Genomic DNA, 17,017 nt, shown 5'->3' with positions numbered 1-17,017 from the left:
TTCAGCCCATGCTGCTTTGTTTTATTTTTTCTTTTCTACATGTTATGATTCCTAATAATGTTGATTGATTGATTGATTAATAAATGTTGATTATATGTTGATATTTCTTGACTTAATTTCAGTACCATTCCTATTAATTTGGAATGGCACGCTCAGTTATGGGACCTGATATTAATAGACAAACTGACAGCGTATGTGCGGGAAAAGAGATCGGGCAAAAAATCCAAAGGCCCCCCCCCATTTGGCATGACTTTATCACCTATGCAACACTGAATAAGCATGGACACAGAACTCTGCCACCACACAGAGTCCTTTGGAACAATACTTTTGTTTGATAAAAATGCCAAGTTTCACTTGTTTTATTTTTTCATTGCTTTACTTTTAATTTCTGCAGGGCAAGGGGAGGATGGAGGAGGAGAGCTTTTTTGTTTGTTTCTTCTGAATGAAAAAATAATAACAATAAAAAGTTGGAGAAGAAGTTGGAGTCGGTGACAACTTTATAAGCTCATCAGGGGGTTAATGAACTCAGGAAACCCTGATCTCGATTGACCAAAAGCCTGACTTAGGATAGACCAGCTTCTAGTGTGTGTGTGTGTGTGTGTGTGTGTGTGTGTGTGTGTGTGTGTCTACAAAGTGACACTTTGATTGCTTAGAGGAATAATCTTCCTTCCACTTTCTCTTCCTACCCACTTTGTTTTTCAGAGATTCCATCAACTTGTCTGTCCAGATGAAGACTTGCCCCAAGGCATGTGCCCAAGACAGTCTTTTCCAGCCTCCAAAACTAGGCTCCTGATGCTGACTGAGTTGGATTCTCACTGTTAGAGGGAAGCAAGCCCCTTCTGCATTGGACAATCCTGGACTTTGCCTGTGGCCAAGGAGAGAGGGACCCAGGAGCTGATTTCCCCTTCCCCCCTTCCAAAGGATCCGTGGCGGCTGCTAGGGAAAGAGAGTTCTCCCAAGACGTTGTGGTGGAAGCTGATTCAGCTCCGTCTTTTCTCTGGGGGCACAACCACAGGAGATGGTTCAAACCAAAAAGTTCCTCCTGTGAGATCTTCCAGGAGCAGGACTGGAAGGACAGAAGCCTGGGATGGAAATACTTAACACCGTCACAGAAGCATTTTATCTTGCATGGGTTTTAGGGAGCTTCCCATTCCATCTATAAAGTCATTGTTCTTTCCTCATATTTGTGACGTGCATTATTGTCTATTAAAGTGGGTGGTGATCTGCTTGCTCAAGGCTTTGCACCTGCTCCATTTCCAACTTGTAGGGACATATAGCTTGGGACAGAAGTAGAGTATTCCAGTATTGGCCTTTTACCTTGTTGCAGTAGGATTTTGTCGCCTTTCCCTTTTTCGTTTAAGGCCCAAACTGTGCACAGCATCAACAGGTGCTCCTTTCCTAATGAGCTGAAAGTAGCTCTTGTGGGAGGTGGAAGCAGTCATCATAACCATGGCAGGGAAGTGTGATTTTTTAAAAATTCAATGGTCCCATTTCTTCTAACCCCCAACAGCTGCTGCTATTATTACTATTACAGTCGTACCTTAGTTTTCGAACAGTATGCATTCCGGAAGTACGTTTGACTTCCGAAATGTTTGGAAGCCAAGGCGCAGCTTTCGATTGGCTGCATGAGTGTCCTGCAGCCAATCAGAAGCTGCGCCGGACGTTCAGCTTCTGAGGCAAAGTTCGCAAACCAGAACACCTACTTCCGAGTTTGCGACGTTCTAGTTCCAAGTTGTTTGTGAACTAAGCTGTTCGAAAACCAAGGTACGACTGTATTACTATTACTATTATTATTATCTCTGCATGTTCATTGCTTACATGCAATGAGCCTCATTTGAAACTTGACCCATAAGGCCTTTTGCAGGAAAGCATGAAATTACTTGGCTAGGAAAGTGCTCTTCAATCCCCCCCTCTCTGGCAGCGCAGACAAATAGGAGCTGCTCTGGGTGTCCCCTGTCTGTGCCAAGTCCTTTCCAGTGTCAAATTGAGGTAGGAGAACTGGGAGTGTGAGGGGCACTTGTTTCTTGTTGTTTTTTAGTAAGATGATGAATGGATGAATGCCTGCAGAGCTTTGAAACTAAAAAAGAAAAAGAAAAAAGAGAAAATGGACCACTAGAAGCATGGAGCGGTGGAGAGAGGGCAACACAGCTGTGTTAATATTGTGCAGGTGTGCTGGGCCAGACATTAGTTGCACTCATGCACAGTCCTGACCCCGACACCTCAGTTTCTCTGGTGGGGCATCATGATTAGAGATGGAGGAAGAATTGGATTCAGTTTACATTTAGAGATGAACTTTCCAATTTAAAAAAACAACAACACAAATGCAGCAAGTATTTGTTGCCACAATTTTTGTGTGTGAAAGAAATCATTTTTCTTTTATAGTCCAGGCATGAAGGCGTTTGTTATTCAGCAGTTCATTATTCACCGACTTCATTATTTGTCCATTATTCAGTATAGGCTGGCAAGCTGCAGACTGATGAAACTGCATCACATGATGAAGAAGGAGGTGCTGAGGTGCTGTCGTGTGGAATACTAACAATTATTTGGGCAACAGTCCAGCATATTGATGGGACATTGTAAAAAGTCCTAGATTCTTTGAGGGAGATGGATTGAGGATTAAATCTGTAGATTAAAATTTAAACCTCCTAAACACATGTGCGGGAGAAATGGAAAAGTAAGCAGGCTGCGAAGCCTTTGTAGCTGAGCAAAAACACTTATATGTTTTATAGTTTGCTGAAGCTTAAGAATTACGAAGTTAGACTGTTTTATCCCCTTTTATTTGTGATCTGCTGACCTTCCTCTCTTCACCCCCCGTTGCAGAGAATGAACCAGACATTTTTAGTAAGATAAGCAAAAAGTTTTACTTACATTTCAATGAAGGCAGCAAATGCATCAAAGTAGCGCGCAGAAAAATAATTCTAAGTTACTGTAATATAAAAGTTGGTAGTCTCAAAATTGTGTGTGTGTGTGTGTGCGCGTGCGCGCATGCTTGAAGCCCCAGACACATGTCTGGTTAGCTTGGGAGCATGGCGTAAAGAGAGAGTCTCCTCAGAGGCAGAAGGAAGTGTAAGGGATTATCACATTTGTTACAGAATTGCGCTGATAAGGCCTCACACAGAGGGTCCTAGCAAAACATGCACTTGTGATATGGCTGCAAATCCCACAGATTCCACGTATGATTTCATACATCTTATCTCACTGGTTTTCCAGCTCTAGCAAATTATTCTATTCTATTCTATTCTATTCCTGCATAATACACCACTTGATTGTAAAAAAATAAATAAATGACAAAGTGGTTTAGAAAAGATAAAACAGAAGCAAGAAACATACAAAAGTTATAACGCTAAAACAGATTAAAATTACCTCAACTTTCTAAGCATCTGCAGCAAGGAAGACTGAACAGTGCAGGCCACTGGTGAAATGACTCGCAGAATGAAAGAACACTTGCAGACAAGCTTCCAACATCTCAAAAATGTGTGATGAAAGACTCTGCATTCCCCCTGCCCTGTGAAAATTTCACCGAAATTATGTTAACTTTTGAATGCAGTTGGTTTAAAATTAATTGATTGAAAAATAGTCAGGAAAATAGTGGGAGAAAGTTTTGGCATTTACAGTTCAGTATTACTTCAGCTCAGCAGTTGAACACAGTAAAGGTGAGCGACACCTGGGATCTTATAGGTACGGAAAGCTCTCATGAACTTGCTTAGGTCTAGAGCAATGATTTACAGAGGCCTTTGCTTTTGGCCATTTGATTATTATTATATAAACAATGAGGGACAAAGAACTAGAATATATTGTAAATAAGAGGACTTCTGCAAAACAACAACAACAACAACCCCCCCAAACCCCTATAGCACCAGTGGGGAGTTTTATTTACCAGGAAAGTCCATTGCTCAGTGGTAGAGCATCTGCTTTGCATGCAGGTTCAACCTCTTGGCATCTCCAGGTATGGCTGAGAATGCCCCCTACCTGAAACCCTGGAGCTCCACTGCCTGTCAGTGTGGACAGTTCTGAGCTACACCATACCAAGGGTCTGACTTGGTATATATAAGGCAGCTTGCTATGTTCCTACCAGGCAAAAATAAATAAAGGACCATTTGAGTACATACAGCTCCCATGATATCTTACTGATTAGCTTTGTGGGTGATATCCCACAGCCACCTCGCACAGCAGCAGCAGCAGCAACAACAACTACTGGGATTGCATTTTAAATAAAATTATAAAGTTCATTCTAGCAGCCACAAGGTGTCCCCAGTACTTTAGCTCCTTTTGGTGATCTAGGTACCCTACACAGCAATCGGATTGGAATTTGGGAAAAGCAATTTAAACAGTTGAATTCAGGGGTGATGCTGAGTTTTCTGCAGCAACAAGATTCCTGTACACTGCAGAGAGTCCAAAATATCCCCATGGCATGTACGGTATTTCCTCATCCCAAAGCATCATCCTAAGGGATCTCTAAAAATAATAATAATGACTCTATGATTGCTGAGTACCCTTGGGGAACTCATTCACGAGAAAGGCTTCGGGAATAAACCCTGAGGGAAAATCTATAGCCAGTGTGGTGTAGTGGTTAAGAGCGGTAGACTCGTAATCTAGGGAACCGGGTTCGCGTCTCCGCTCCTCCACCTGCAGCTGCTGGGTGACCTTGGGCTAGTCACACTTCTCTGAAGTCTCTCAGCCCCACTCACCTCACAGAGTGTTTGTTGTGGGGGAGGAAGGGAAAGGAGATTGTTAGCCGCTTTGAGACTCCCTTGGGTAGTGATAAAGCGGGATATCAAATCCAAACTCTTTCTCTTTCTTTCTTTCTATACCCACTGCCTTGCAGGACATATTCAGGAGAAGAAAAGGCTAAGGAGTAAATCCTACCCAAATCTGGAGTGGAGTCCCTAATACAGTTGAATGGTGCCTTGTACGCCTCCTTCCAGCAACTCCTGCAGCCAAGTTGGTGCCAAGCATATTGCTCTGCTTTCCTTTTCACCATTAGTCTTCTTGTCTGGGTAGCCCAGAACCTCCCTACATACTGCCCACACTTGTGCCCCAGAAAGGTGACTTCACTGCTGCTAATGCAGCAAAATCAACGCCGGAGGTAGCAGTTGCGTGTGGAGACCCTTTATCCTGGCCTAGAAATAAATTCATGCTGGACTCAAATTTTGGTTGGGTTTTTGGCAGAATTTAGGCCACAACTTTATTGATTACAAATCAAGTGAGTTGTTGCATAGGCTCTGGTTCAGCTAGCTTTGTGCAGCATTGCAGGCAGCGCTGACTCTGGGCAGCAACCATAAGTCAGCCTTGGGTGAATACCTGGGACAGAAGCAGACAGGGGTGCCTGCCACACCTCCCCCAGATGAGCCCTGAACTCAGGCTCAGGGCACAACCCCTCTAGGGGAAGACCAACCATGAGTCCTTGGATTCCTTTTAAAGGAATACCCAATGCATAGGGATGGCTAGGCATCCTGCCACCCCTTTCAACACGAACCAGAGCCTATCCACAAACTTACAAGTTGTGACGATTTGTTACGCTGCAGGCGAAACCCAAATGGCACCAGCCAATCAGCCAAGTGGGGAAAATTCCTGCCGTGCCCCTGTCCCAACGGCAGGTGACACACAACGGCATAGCAAGGTAAAGTGCAAGCCCCAAATATAGGGAGAGGTGGGCAGGTGTTCCGGTGCACTGAGACCCGAAAGAGAAGCTCAGGGCCACGTGCAGCGGTTAAGTAGTGGTCCCTCTAACTGCTTTGATTGGCATCCCGATAGCCCAATTGTTCCCTTGTTAGAGGGACCACCAATAGGGTGTTGTGGCCTGCTCCAATGGTTCCGCCCCAACACCACCGCAACACGTGCCCTCTGTTTAGGGAGGACCCGATTTACAAGCTACTAGCCTCTGCAGCCACAGAGAATCAGCGCTGTGATTCTCCAGCAGTTTGACTTAATCCCTGGAGTTGCACTCCATTGTCTCTCGAGACAGATGGGTGCCAACAACAACAATCCTTGGGGAACCCAGCTTTCCTGGGTCACAATAACTCCCATGGCGTCTGATTGGGTAGGATTAATCAGATGGGATGAATCCAGTCAATGAATGGATGGTACATATAGAAATATAACTTAAAACTGGCATGTGGTGTTTAATACTTTATTATAGGAGTGGGGAGCCTTTGCTCACCCCAGGTATTGCTATCAGCCCTAGGAAGCATGGCCAATCGCCAAGGGTGATGGGAATTGTAGTTTAGCAACATTTGGTGCTTTTTTAGCTGCTCTGTAATGTGTTTTTGAGTATGGTTTTGCCCAAGGTAAAGTGCAACACTCACCTTCTCTTCAAGGAATTGTGTGTTTTCACATGTAGGGCCTGCACCAAAATGTGGCCGTGCACCTCAATGTCAGGATGTAATCCTGTTCAGGCTTCCTGCCAACTTGCAAAAAGTGTGAGAAGCTCAAGCAGAACATTCCCTGCTCCCTCCCATTTTCTATTTTACTTCTCCAACAAACACCCTGTTCTCCCTGTGTGTGTTGAGGTTCCTTTGGTGTTTGGCCCCAATAGCGAATTTTGTTTTTTAAAGTTTTGTTTCTACATCTGCTCCCCTGTGTAAGTGAATGCATCCCTCTTCCTCCGAGGCCTCATTCTAGCTCTATTTTTTGTCAGCACTCATCATCCGAGTTTGCTATTAGAGGGAGTGATTAATGATCTAGCAGGAATCTTCTCATCTGTCAGATGGTGCTGCTGTTTTGGTTCCCTGCCTAAGACAATCTTGATGACACAGAAGAGATGCCACAGTCTGCATGATGCCAGGAGGAGCTGCCTCAGCACAAGGGTTTTCAACGCTGCATCTCCCCTGTGTTTTGGGGAGGCTTCTCCCATGCCTCCTGAGATATACACCGCAGCACACAAGGGGTTCATTGGCAGGGAGACAATTCAGAAATACGGCAAGTAAATAAATGATGGAGCCTTCTGCATTATCTATAAGGACTGCACACTTCCTGCTGTTCAGAGGGCTTTACCCTAAATGTTCGATTGCCAGGCAGAATTCTAAACCTCCAAAAAAAGAGAGAAGAAATATTTTCCTTTTGCAGTTGGATGTGGAGGGTGATTTTAGGTGTCCAAATGGAATATCTGCTGGCCTGATTCATGACTTGGACATAGGAGTGTTATGTTACAACTGGCTCAAAGTTTAGAAAAGGATGGGCTGCTCCATGTTACAGAACTGGCTTGGTGAAACCAGAGCTCCTCAGAAGCTGCAGATGAAAAGTCCCTCATTTAAGAAGCCTCTGTGCACATTTTGGAAACTGGTTGTGGACATTGCAGAGAAGAAGAAGAAGAAGAAGAAGAAGAAGAAGAAGAAGAAGAAGAAGAAGAAGAAGAAGAAGAAGAAGAAGAAGAAGAGGAGGAGGAGTAGTAGTAGTTTGGATTTGATATCCCGCTTTATCACTACCCAAAGGAGTCTCAAAGCGGCTAACATTCTCCTTTCCCTTCCTCCCCCACAACAAACACTCTGTGAGGTAGGTGGGGCTGAGAGACTTCAAGAAATGTGACTAGCCCAAGGTCACCCAGCAGCTGCATGTGGAGGAGCGGAGACACGAACCCGGTTCCCAAGATTATGAGTCTACCGCTCTTAACACCACACTGGCTCTCAGAGCTGATGCCAGCCATCTGCCTGGTCCTTTCTGTGGTGTAAGCTGTGCAAGGCATAGAGAGGCAACCAACAGCACCATTGGGGTTGCCATCTCTGTGCACATGTTGTACTGCAGGGGCTTTCAAAGGCATCAAGTGCACTGCTGTGCCTTCGGAAAATCTTGGAGCAGCTGAGCCCTAAAATCACTGGTGGTATCTCTTCCCCAGATTTCAGGCGACAACATGAAAAGCTTAAAGCAGCCAGCATCTGCTTGCTTGTTTCCCCAGCCTTTGAGTAACAAATCCCTTCTCTGACTTTCAGCTTACATAGCATAATCTTGACAAGTGGATCCTTTGGCAGTCTCCTCTGCATGGAGACACAGCTTTCCCCACCTATATTTCTTCTCCACTCTTGAGAAAAAACTAAAATATAAACTAAAATAAATTGGAAAAAGAGCTCCACGAAAGCCTAGGCTTAAGGTGCCATTCACGTTTAACGTGCTATGATATGACTTTAAACAGTCATGGCTTACCCCATGGAATTCTGGGAGCTGTTAAGGGTGCTGAGAGTTTTCTGTGAAGAGGGATTGACTTTTAAATGACTCTGAGAATTGTAGCTCTGGGAGGGGAATAGAGATCTGCTAACAATTGTTAACACCCTTAGCTACAGTTCCCAGAATCCGTTGAGGGAAGGTCATGACTGTTTGAAGTGTCATGACAGTGTTTTAAATGTGTAGGGTGTGTGTGACCTAGGTCTAGAGTCAGGCCACGGAAATATATCTGGCCTTGCTGATCCTTAAATATAATGGGCTGCAGCTCTTGTTCATTCAACCTTCCCCAAGCAGGCATTGGCTGTGTAACAGATGAACACCTAGAATCTCTATAACAGGACATGCTAAAGTATAAATCTCTATAACAGGACATGCTAAAGTAGGGAATCAAGAGATAAAAGGAACAACTGGCAAGTTTGGCCTTGGAGTTCAAAATGAAGCAGGGCAAAGGCTAATAGAGTTCTGTCAAGAGAACAAGCTGGTCATCACAAACACTCTCTTCCAACAACACAAGAGACGACTCTACACATGGATATCACCAAATGGGCAGCATCGAAATCAGATTGATTATATTATCTGCAGCCAAAGATGGAGAAGCTCTATACAGTCAGCAAAAACAAGACCTGGAGCTGACTGTAACTCAGATCATCAGCTTCTTACAGCAAAATTCCAGCTTAAACTGAAGAAAGTAGGAAAAAGCACTGGGCCAGTAAGATACAATCTGAATCAAATCCCTTATGAATACACAGTGGAAGTGAGGAACAGGTTTAAGGATTTAGATTTGGTGGACAGAGTGCCTGAAGAACTATGGATGGAGGCTCGTAACATTATACAGGAGGCAGCAACGAAAACCATCCCAAGGAAAAGGAAATGCAAGAAAGCAAAATGGCTATCCAACGAGGCCTTACGAATAGCGGAGGAGAGGAGGCAAGCAAAATGCAAGGGAGATAGGGAAAGATACAGGAAACTGAATGCAGATTTCCAAAAAACAGCAAGGAGAGACAAGAGGGTCTTCTTAAATGAGCAATGCAAAGAAATAGAGGAAAACAATAGAATGGGGAAAACCAGAGATCTGTTCAAGAAAATTGGAGATATGAAAGGAACATTTCGTACAAAGATTACCATAATCAAGGACAAAAGTGGTAAGGACCTAACAGAAGCAGAAGACATCAAGAAGAGGTGGCAAGAATACACAGAGGAATTATACCAGAAAGATATGGAGGTCTCGTACACCCCAGGTAGTGTGGTTGCTGACCTTGAGCCAGACATCTTGGAGAGTGAAGTCAAATGGGCCTTAGAAAGCACTGCTAATAACAAGGCCAGTGGAAGTGATGATATTCCAGCTGAACTATTTAAAATTTTAAAAGATGATGCTGTCAAGGTGATACACCCAATATGCCAGCAAGTTTGGAAAACTCAGCAATGGCCAGAGGATTGGAGAAGATCAGTCTACATCCCAATTCCAAAGAAGGGCAGTGCCAAAGAATGCTCCAACTACCGCACAATTGCGCTCATTTCACACGCTAGCAAGGTTATGCTTAAAATTCTACAAGGCAGGCTTAGGCAGTATGTGGATCGAGAACTCCCAGAAGTGCAAGCTGGATTTCGAAAGGGCAGAGGAACCAGAGACCAAATAGCAAACATGCGCTGGATTATGGAGAAAGCTAGAGAGTTCCAGAAAAACGTCTACTTCTGCTTCATTGACTATGCAAAAGCCTTTGACTGTGTCGACCACAGCAAACTATGGCAAGTTCTTAAAGAAATGGGAGTGCCTGATCACCTCATCTGTCTCCTGAGAAATCTCTATGTGGGACAAGAAGCTACAGTTAGAACTGGATATGGAACAACTGAGTGGTTCAAAATTGGGAAAGGAGTACGACAAGGTTGTATATTGTCTCCCTGCTTATTTAACTTATATGCAGAATTCATCATGCGAAAGGCTGGACTAGATGAATCCCAAGCTGGAATTAAGATTGCCGGAAGAAATATCAACAACCTCAGATATGCAGATGACACAACCTTGATGGCAGAAAGCGAGGAGGAATTAAAGAACCTTTTAATGAGGGTGAAAGAGGAGAGTGCAAAATATGGTCTGAAGCTCAACATCAAAAAAACCAAGATCATGGCCACTGGTCCCATCACCTCCTGGCAAATAGAAGGGGAAGAAATGGAGGCAGTGAGAGATTTTACTTTCTTGGGCTCCTTGATCACTGCAGATGGTGACAGCAGTCACGAAATTAAAAGACGCCTGCTTCTTGGGAGAAAAGCAATGACAAACCTAGACAGCATCTTAAAAAGCAGAGACATCACTTTGCCGACAAAGGTCCGTATAGTTAAAGCTATGGTTTTCCCAGTAGTGATGTATGGAAGTGAGAGCTGGACCATAAAGAAGGCTGATCGCCGAAGAATTGATGCTTTTGAATTATGGTGCTGGAGGAGACTCTTGAGAGTCCCATGGACTGCAAGAAGATCAAACCTATCCATTCTTAAGGAAATCAGCCCTGAGTGCTCCCTGGAAGGACAGATCGTGAAGCTGAGGCTCCAATACTTTGGCCACCTCATGAGAAGAGAAGAATCCTTGGAAAAGACCCTGATGTTGGGAAAGATTGAGGGCACTAGGAGAAGGGGACGACAGAGGACAAGATGGTTGGACAGTGTTCTTGAAGCTACGAACATGAGTTTGACCAAACTGCGGGAGGCAGTGCAAGACAGGAGTGCCTGGCGTGCTATGGTCCATGGGGTCACGAAGAGTCGGACACGACTAAACGACTAAACAACAACAACATCCAGATGCCTCCACACAATACATTTTTAGCTGTTTACAGATTTCTTACTGAAAGAGTAATGTCTGAAATGTCTAAAAAGCAACAAAAGCGCTTTACAAATGCACATATCATGCAGGTAGGGACATCAGGGGACTATGATTGGCTAAAGACCCACAAGCCCACATTGACTTGGCATGGTGACTCATTGATTTATTATCACATGAATTTTGGACCTTAGGTCTTCAGCAGCTGCCTGCTTCATGCATTTTAACTTCAAGTTTGCCAATTTTATAACCATGACTTGAGGCATCCAAGCAAAAAATTACTTAACTCCTACACCTTATGGCAAATGGTCACTGGATCTTCTGCCAGCTGCCAGAGAGCGATTCCCAAGTGTTAAAATGTAAGACTTGAGCCTTTCCAAAGTTGAGTTGCAGATGTCAACACAGCATTATAATATGCCAAGGAAACAAAAGTTGTAAGTGATATTCATCATACCAATTAAGGATTGTAACCAATAATTATTTTGGGTTTACTTATGGAGCCTGCAACCCACTTGCACAGGTTAGCCACAGATTGGGAAGTGCTGAGGTAGAGACCTGGATTCCAAGTGCTTAGCAACTGAGGCAGCACATCAAATTCAAACCATGTGTATATTATCCGGAGGACATTGGGACAGAATGCAGTCAAGCACACAGAGAACAATTGAGAACTCAAACACTGCATCTAGATTGAGGTTGGGTTTTTTGTCCGGCATCTTTCCAAAACCCACAACTTGCCAGCCAGGATCATGATGATTGACAAGAGCAAACCTAAGCCAAAGAAGCAAGGAAGTGGAAAAGGGTATATCAAGCACAGAAGTACCACAGGTGGAAGTCCAACCATGGGCAACGCAAGAATCTCAGCTATAGCATCCATGACAGATGGCCATCGAACCTCTGCTTAAAAAGCTCCAAGGAAGGAAAGTCCACAACCTCTCGAGGGAGACTGTTCCACCATCGAACAGCTCTTGTGTGGGATAACAATTGCTTGGTGTATGGTCACATAACTTCCCCAGAAACAAATCAGAATGAATGGTCACTGAATAGCCAGCATTATATAATGTCCCCATAAGCTTTTTGCAAACAAATCAGGATTAATTCTCAATTAACAGGTGGCCTGGAGCTGACCTCTGTGTGGACTTCTATGTTTTCTCTGACTCCAGCACAAGGCTTCTGTGACAGGAAGGGAGTTCCCTGGAACATCTCCCAATGGATCTTTCAGAAAGACATCCGCAGTGTTAACAGACCAGGTGGGAGGGCCGTGAGTCAGCCCAAGCAGTTCTATTAAAATCTCTGCACCTGTTTCAGGAAGAAAAGGGCCAAGCAGAATAGGAGACAGAGGAGGCTCTGCCAGCTGGCAAGAGATGAATAGAGGAAGAAGAGGGCTTGTCGGAAGAAGAAAACTGCTGAGATGTAGCTTGTTCCCATTGTTAGGTTTAGCATTTGGTAAGGCAGGAAGGAGACTGCAGCACAACACAGGTTATGGAAGAATACTGAATCCTGACTCAAACATTGGGATTAGTCCAGCGGTGGGGGGTGGTGTCTGTCAGTGATGGTAGGGAGGAGGACAGCTGGTCTACTGGTAGGTGGAGAGAAAAAAATCAGGCAGGTGGGAGCTGGCTGAGGTCAGACTTGAGGCTGATGGGGCAGTGGTCCATTCGCCCTCATGGACCAGCCCCCAGCAGATTAGTCTTCTGCTATGTCTGTAGTGCAGTTAGAAATGCATGTAGTTTTTGATACTATAGTGGTTTTAAAATAAAGCATAAATTGGGGTATATGGGGTGTTGGGGGAGGGGCAATACTTTTGGTGGGGGACACAGAGTGCTCCACCCTGTACTCAGCTCTCATCTGTGGCTCCTAGAAGCTGCCACCACGCAACAGCAGTCACATCCTGGGAATGGCTTCAACTGGCTGGCTAAACCAGGTGAGGGCACAGCCAATGGGTCTCAAACCCTTGGTGAGTTAGGAACTTCCCTTGCATTTGAAGACAGGCTCTGAGAGATTGAGTGGATGAGATCAATAGTGGGTCCCACAGTCAAGAAAGCAGTTTCTGCACATGCTGTAGAGGAAAGTGAGGGGCAGATGGGGCCCGTCAACTTGGGAAGGTAGCCCACCTAGGAGAAGGAAAACTCTGATCCTTCAATATGGCGGCATGCATTTAAAAGCAACATTACAAAATCCAATGTAACAAAAGCAAATTAGTTTAAAACAATAATTAAAACACATCCAAACACATTAAAAACCTGCAGTTAAAAACAGCCTGCCCTGACAGCGGTCCAGTGATCAGCATTGTATATACCTTAATTTTTGGAATAAGAAGGTCTCAGCCTGTTGGTGGAAGGATAACAAAGAGGGAGCCAAGTGAGCCATTATTGGGAGAGAATTCCATAATATGGGAGCAACCATGGAAAAGGTTCTCTCTTCTGATGATGATGGAACAGAGGGAAGGTGCTCACTCAAAGATCTTGCTGCCTCATCAGGTTCATACAACCATATAGGGCATTATAAGTCATGACCAGCACTTTGAATTGTGCCCAGAAATTAGTAGTTAGCGAAATTGTTTTAACCAAGGGTCAGGGGTGGGGCTTTGTCTTCTGTAGCTAAAGGTAACTGGGGCCTCTCCCTTCAGAGGATACTTTATAAACTTCCTAATTTGGCTAGAACAATAGAGGTGGCAGCACTAACTGACTTTTAAACTTTTCGAATACAGATCAACAAACCTCTGTCCGGTGAACCCTATTATTGCACTTTGGAACCTTTTGTTGTCAACAAAGTTTTTAAATAGATTGTGTAGCGATGTGGCAAGGATAGCAAATTCCCAAATGGACTTCGTATAGTATTCCCTACAAATACAAAGGTTTTCTAATCCTTGTCATAGGATCCCCTCATTCATGCAAATCTTCAGTTTTTGACTCTCTGCTGCTAATCCTTCAGCAGAAGAAGATCGCCTCTTTAAAGAGTCTTGTTTAAACAATTAGCTTCTTTAAAACGTTGCCATTTTACTCTAGACCCCTGCCATAAGCAATGATACCTATTCAACATTGCTTTTTTTTAAAAAAGCAAACCATATGGCTGCCTAATCATATTTCAATGAAAATGGTATTCAAGGTCTTCTGCCTTAGAACCTCAAGCCCAGAGCCTGTTTGCCATGTAGTTCTCAGCATCCTGGCCACTGGGAATAAAGGCTGTGGCATTCATCATTCAGATGCTGTATTCCCTCACCCCACTTTCCTGGTCATGCAAACTGACCCAGTCTCTTCCTTATTTACGTCTTTTAATAACATCTATGGGCATTTCAAGGCAGTGGTTCAGGGAAGGTGCTCTAACGTTAGAAGGGCCAAGTGGGTGCAACTGGGCGTGGTGCAAAAACGTACAAAAGCAAATAATGTGAATATTGTATGAAGGGTTTATCAATTCGGAAAGGCGTGGGAGTGCCCTTGCTGCCAGATGTTTTATAAAGAGCATAGCTTCTGTTTGCTTAACTTAATTGTACCATTCTGGAATGTTGCTGATTAGCAATAGGCACTGGGAACTAGAGAGTATTGCGCTTTTTAGAGAACCTGGCCCTGATTTGGATGTGGTATAGTGGCTAGGCTGTGGGATTTGGAGCAGGGAAAATCTGGGTTCAACTCTCTGATCAGCCATCAATTCTCTGGGTTACCCTAGGCAACCCATGGCTCTTGTCCAAGATACTATAACAGGATTGTTTTGGAGGATGAACCCATGAACAATGCCCTGATTTCCTTGGAGGAAGCAAGGCATACCATTAAGAAACTTTCAGCACAGAGGTTGACTACAGTTGTCTGTCCCCTTGCCAACCCTTACATTAAATGCTAGTTTTACAGCCCTGGCTTGCATACCCTAGTTGTCCAACATTAGTTTCCCAGCTTTTAGCAATCTCCATTCTGGCTGCATAAAGCCAAGTAGGTGTTTATGTGACATTCCTTCATTCTCCCCTTCCCATACATTTAGCAAGCTCTTGCTTTGTAAATTTCATTCCTTGAAAATTAACTCCCAGTGCTTATATACCTCCTTGCAATGCCAGCACATGTGAAGATACAAGCCTCTTTGATTGCATCTCCTACCGCTGTATCCATTTACGAATTTTCATAAATAAGTATCCTGTATGAAGTTTCCCAAATTGTTGCCAGGATGGACTTGATGGGCTGTTTCTTCCGCAATCTAACCAAAGCTAATAACTTTTAAATCCTGTTTATTCAACAAACAAACAAACATTTATTTTATTTATTTTCCAACTCAACTTAGTTCAAGGCATGATTCGCTTGTCAGCCTCTGTCTCTCAGTTTTAGCTGCCTTGCAGGGTTGCTGTGAGTAAAACATTGCCATCCTGAGCATTTTTGAGGAAGGAGGGTGAAGAATAGAAATGAAATGGATAAATCCAATGCTACAGTTGCAGAACACGGGCCCACTTTTCGGCCCACCTTCGTTGTCCGTTCAGACAGCAATAATGTGGTAGCAGTCAGGAAGAATTGCACAGCAAATTAAAGCAGCATGAACTCATTGCCAATGCACTATTATGGTGACAAGAACACCCCCCACAAGGTCATGCCCACACCATACAGTGGTACCTCTACTTACGAATAACTTTACTTACGATTTTTTCTACTTACAAATGGAGCTCCATCCGCCATCTTGGATGCGGTTTAGATAGGATTTTTTCTACTTACGAATTTTTAGATAGGGTTGCTTCGGCTTATGAATTTTTTCTCCCAATGCATTCCTATGGGATTCGACTTACAATTTTTTTTGACTTACAAATGTGTGTTCGGAACGCATTAAATTTGCAAGTAGAGGTACCACTGTACATTTATTTTTGCAAAACACTTAGAGGTGTGTGTGTGTGTGTGTGTGTGTGTGTGTGTGTGTGTTCTACAATCAAGTCGTACAGAAATCTTGCTTAAAGAAATACATCCACAGCATCTGGCTTCTCCCACATAATCCCAGGGACTGTGGATTACACCTCACAGAGCTACAATTTCCAGCACCCTTAAAAACAACAACCTATGGTCCCCAGGATTCTTTTGTGTGTGTGTGGGGGGGGGGAAGAGCTATGTGCTTTACAGATGCTAGAAATGTATGGTTCCAGTTGTTACCTCCCTCCTTCCCTCCCTCTTTAACAACCAATTGCGATGCCTTTTTACTTGGGCACAAGTCCCACAGAGTTAACTTCCTAGCATGCCCATTTATGACGGCACGGGTCGCATGTGTGAAAAACGCCCCCTCAGTGTTGTGAAATGATCACAGTCTCCACATTTTTGGCCTGCCTGCTGGCCTCCCTCCCTCCCACCCACCCTCTACTCTCACTGCTTCATAAAGAGAAGTATTATAAGGCAATGAGAGAGAGAGAGAGAGAGAGAGAGAGAGAGAGAGAGAGAGAGAGAGAGAGAGAGAGAGAGAGAAGGCCCTTCCCCCCCTTCAGAAATGCATATACACACCCTAACCCTCCACCCACAAGAGAACTCTGGTGATAATTCGCTTGGAATATCTCATGTAAGGGGAGGGAAAGGAGGAGGAGAGAAAGAGGAGAGAGAAGGGTTTGTTTGCTCAACCAACTCTCCCTCCCTCTCTCTTTAGTGGCTCCGGATTTGCTTTTTCCTTAATATTTTGTTGAGGTTGTGGCATTCCCCAGCTGGTTTGCAGTGACCTAACTGGAACAAGACGGAGGCGTTTGTGGGACCTCGGGTGAGTGGCTCTTCCTTTTGCCTGTCACTGATTTTGGTGCCCTGCTTCAGTCGGAGAAGCCTTGAGAGGCAGCGCAATGCAACATGGGAAGTTGTACTGGAGGCAGCAATGCTTTGGCCCAGGGAGAGTAGATTAACAGCGCAATCCTAAGACCCTCTGTGTTCAGTGGCCCCATCTGCAATATACATTCAAAACAGCACCATGCCACTTTAAACAGTCATGACTCCCCTGCAAAGAATCCTGGGAGGTCTAGTTTGTAAAGGGTGGTGAGAGTTGTTAGGAGACCCCTATTCCCCAACATGCATAGTTACAATTTGCAGAGTGATTTAACAGCCACTTCCTGTTCCCAGGGAA

At 44.3% G+C, this 17,017-nt stretch overlaps 2 protein-coding genes and 1 long non-coding RNA gene across 6 annotated transcripts in view; 2 read left to right on the top strand and 1 right to left on the bottom strand.

The window, feature by feature from the left end:
• LOC118090959 (sodium- and chloride-dependent GABA transporter 2) overlaps positions 1 to 1,183 on the top strand; it is a 46,371-nt gene extending 45,188 nt beyond the window's left edge. The window contains exon 15 of the mRNA XM_035127395.3: positions 703 to 1,183. Coding sequence (XP_034983286.1) covers positions 703 to 822 — 120 coding nt within the window. The 3' untranslated portion in view covers positions 823 to 1,183. The remainder of the gene's footprint in view (positions 1 to 702) is intronic.
• Positions 1 to 3,656, bottom strand: part of LOC148684640 (uncharacterized) — a 28,430-nt gene extending 24,774 nt beyond the window's left edge. The window contains exon 1 of one of the 2 annotated variants that reach the window (XR_015945903.1): positions 3,364 to 3,656. This is a non-coding gene — a long non-coding RNA (uncharacterized LOC148684640). The remainder of the gene's footprint in view (positions 1 to 3,363) is intronic. The other variant, XR_015945902.1, reaches the window with a different exon arrangement.
• A 12,848-nt stretch (positions 3,657 to 16,504) lies between these two features.
• LOC118090766 (sodium- and chloride-dependent betaine transporter) overlaps positions 16,505 to 17,017 on the top strand; it is a 50,427-nt gene continuing 49,914 nt past the window's right edge. For all 3 annotated transcript variants that reach the window (XM_035126911.3, XM_088652330.1, XM_088652329.1), the window contains exon 1: positions 16,505 to 16,663. The gene's annotated coding sequence lies outside the window, so the exon portion shown is untranslated. The remainder of the gene's footprint in view (positions 16,664 to 17,017) is intronic.

Source organism: Zootoca vivipara, chromosome 9 (genome assembly GCF_965207765.1).
Source record: "Zootoca vivipara chromosome 9, rZooViv2.hap1.1, whole genome shotgun sequence".
NCBI lineage: Eukaryota > Metazoa > Chordata > Lepidosauria > Squamata > Lacertidae > Zootoca > Zootoca vivipara.
The sequence above is the reverse complement of the archived record's forward strand: the minus strand, read 5'-3'. Positions and strand labels throughout refer to the sequence as shown.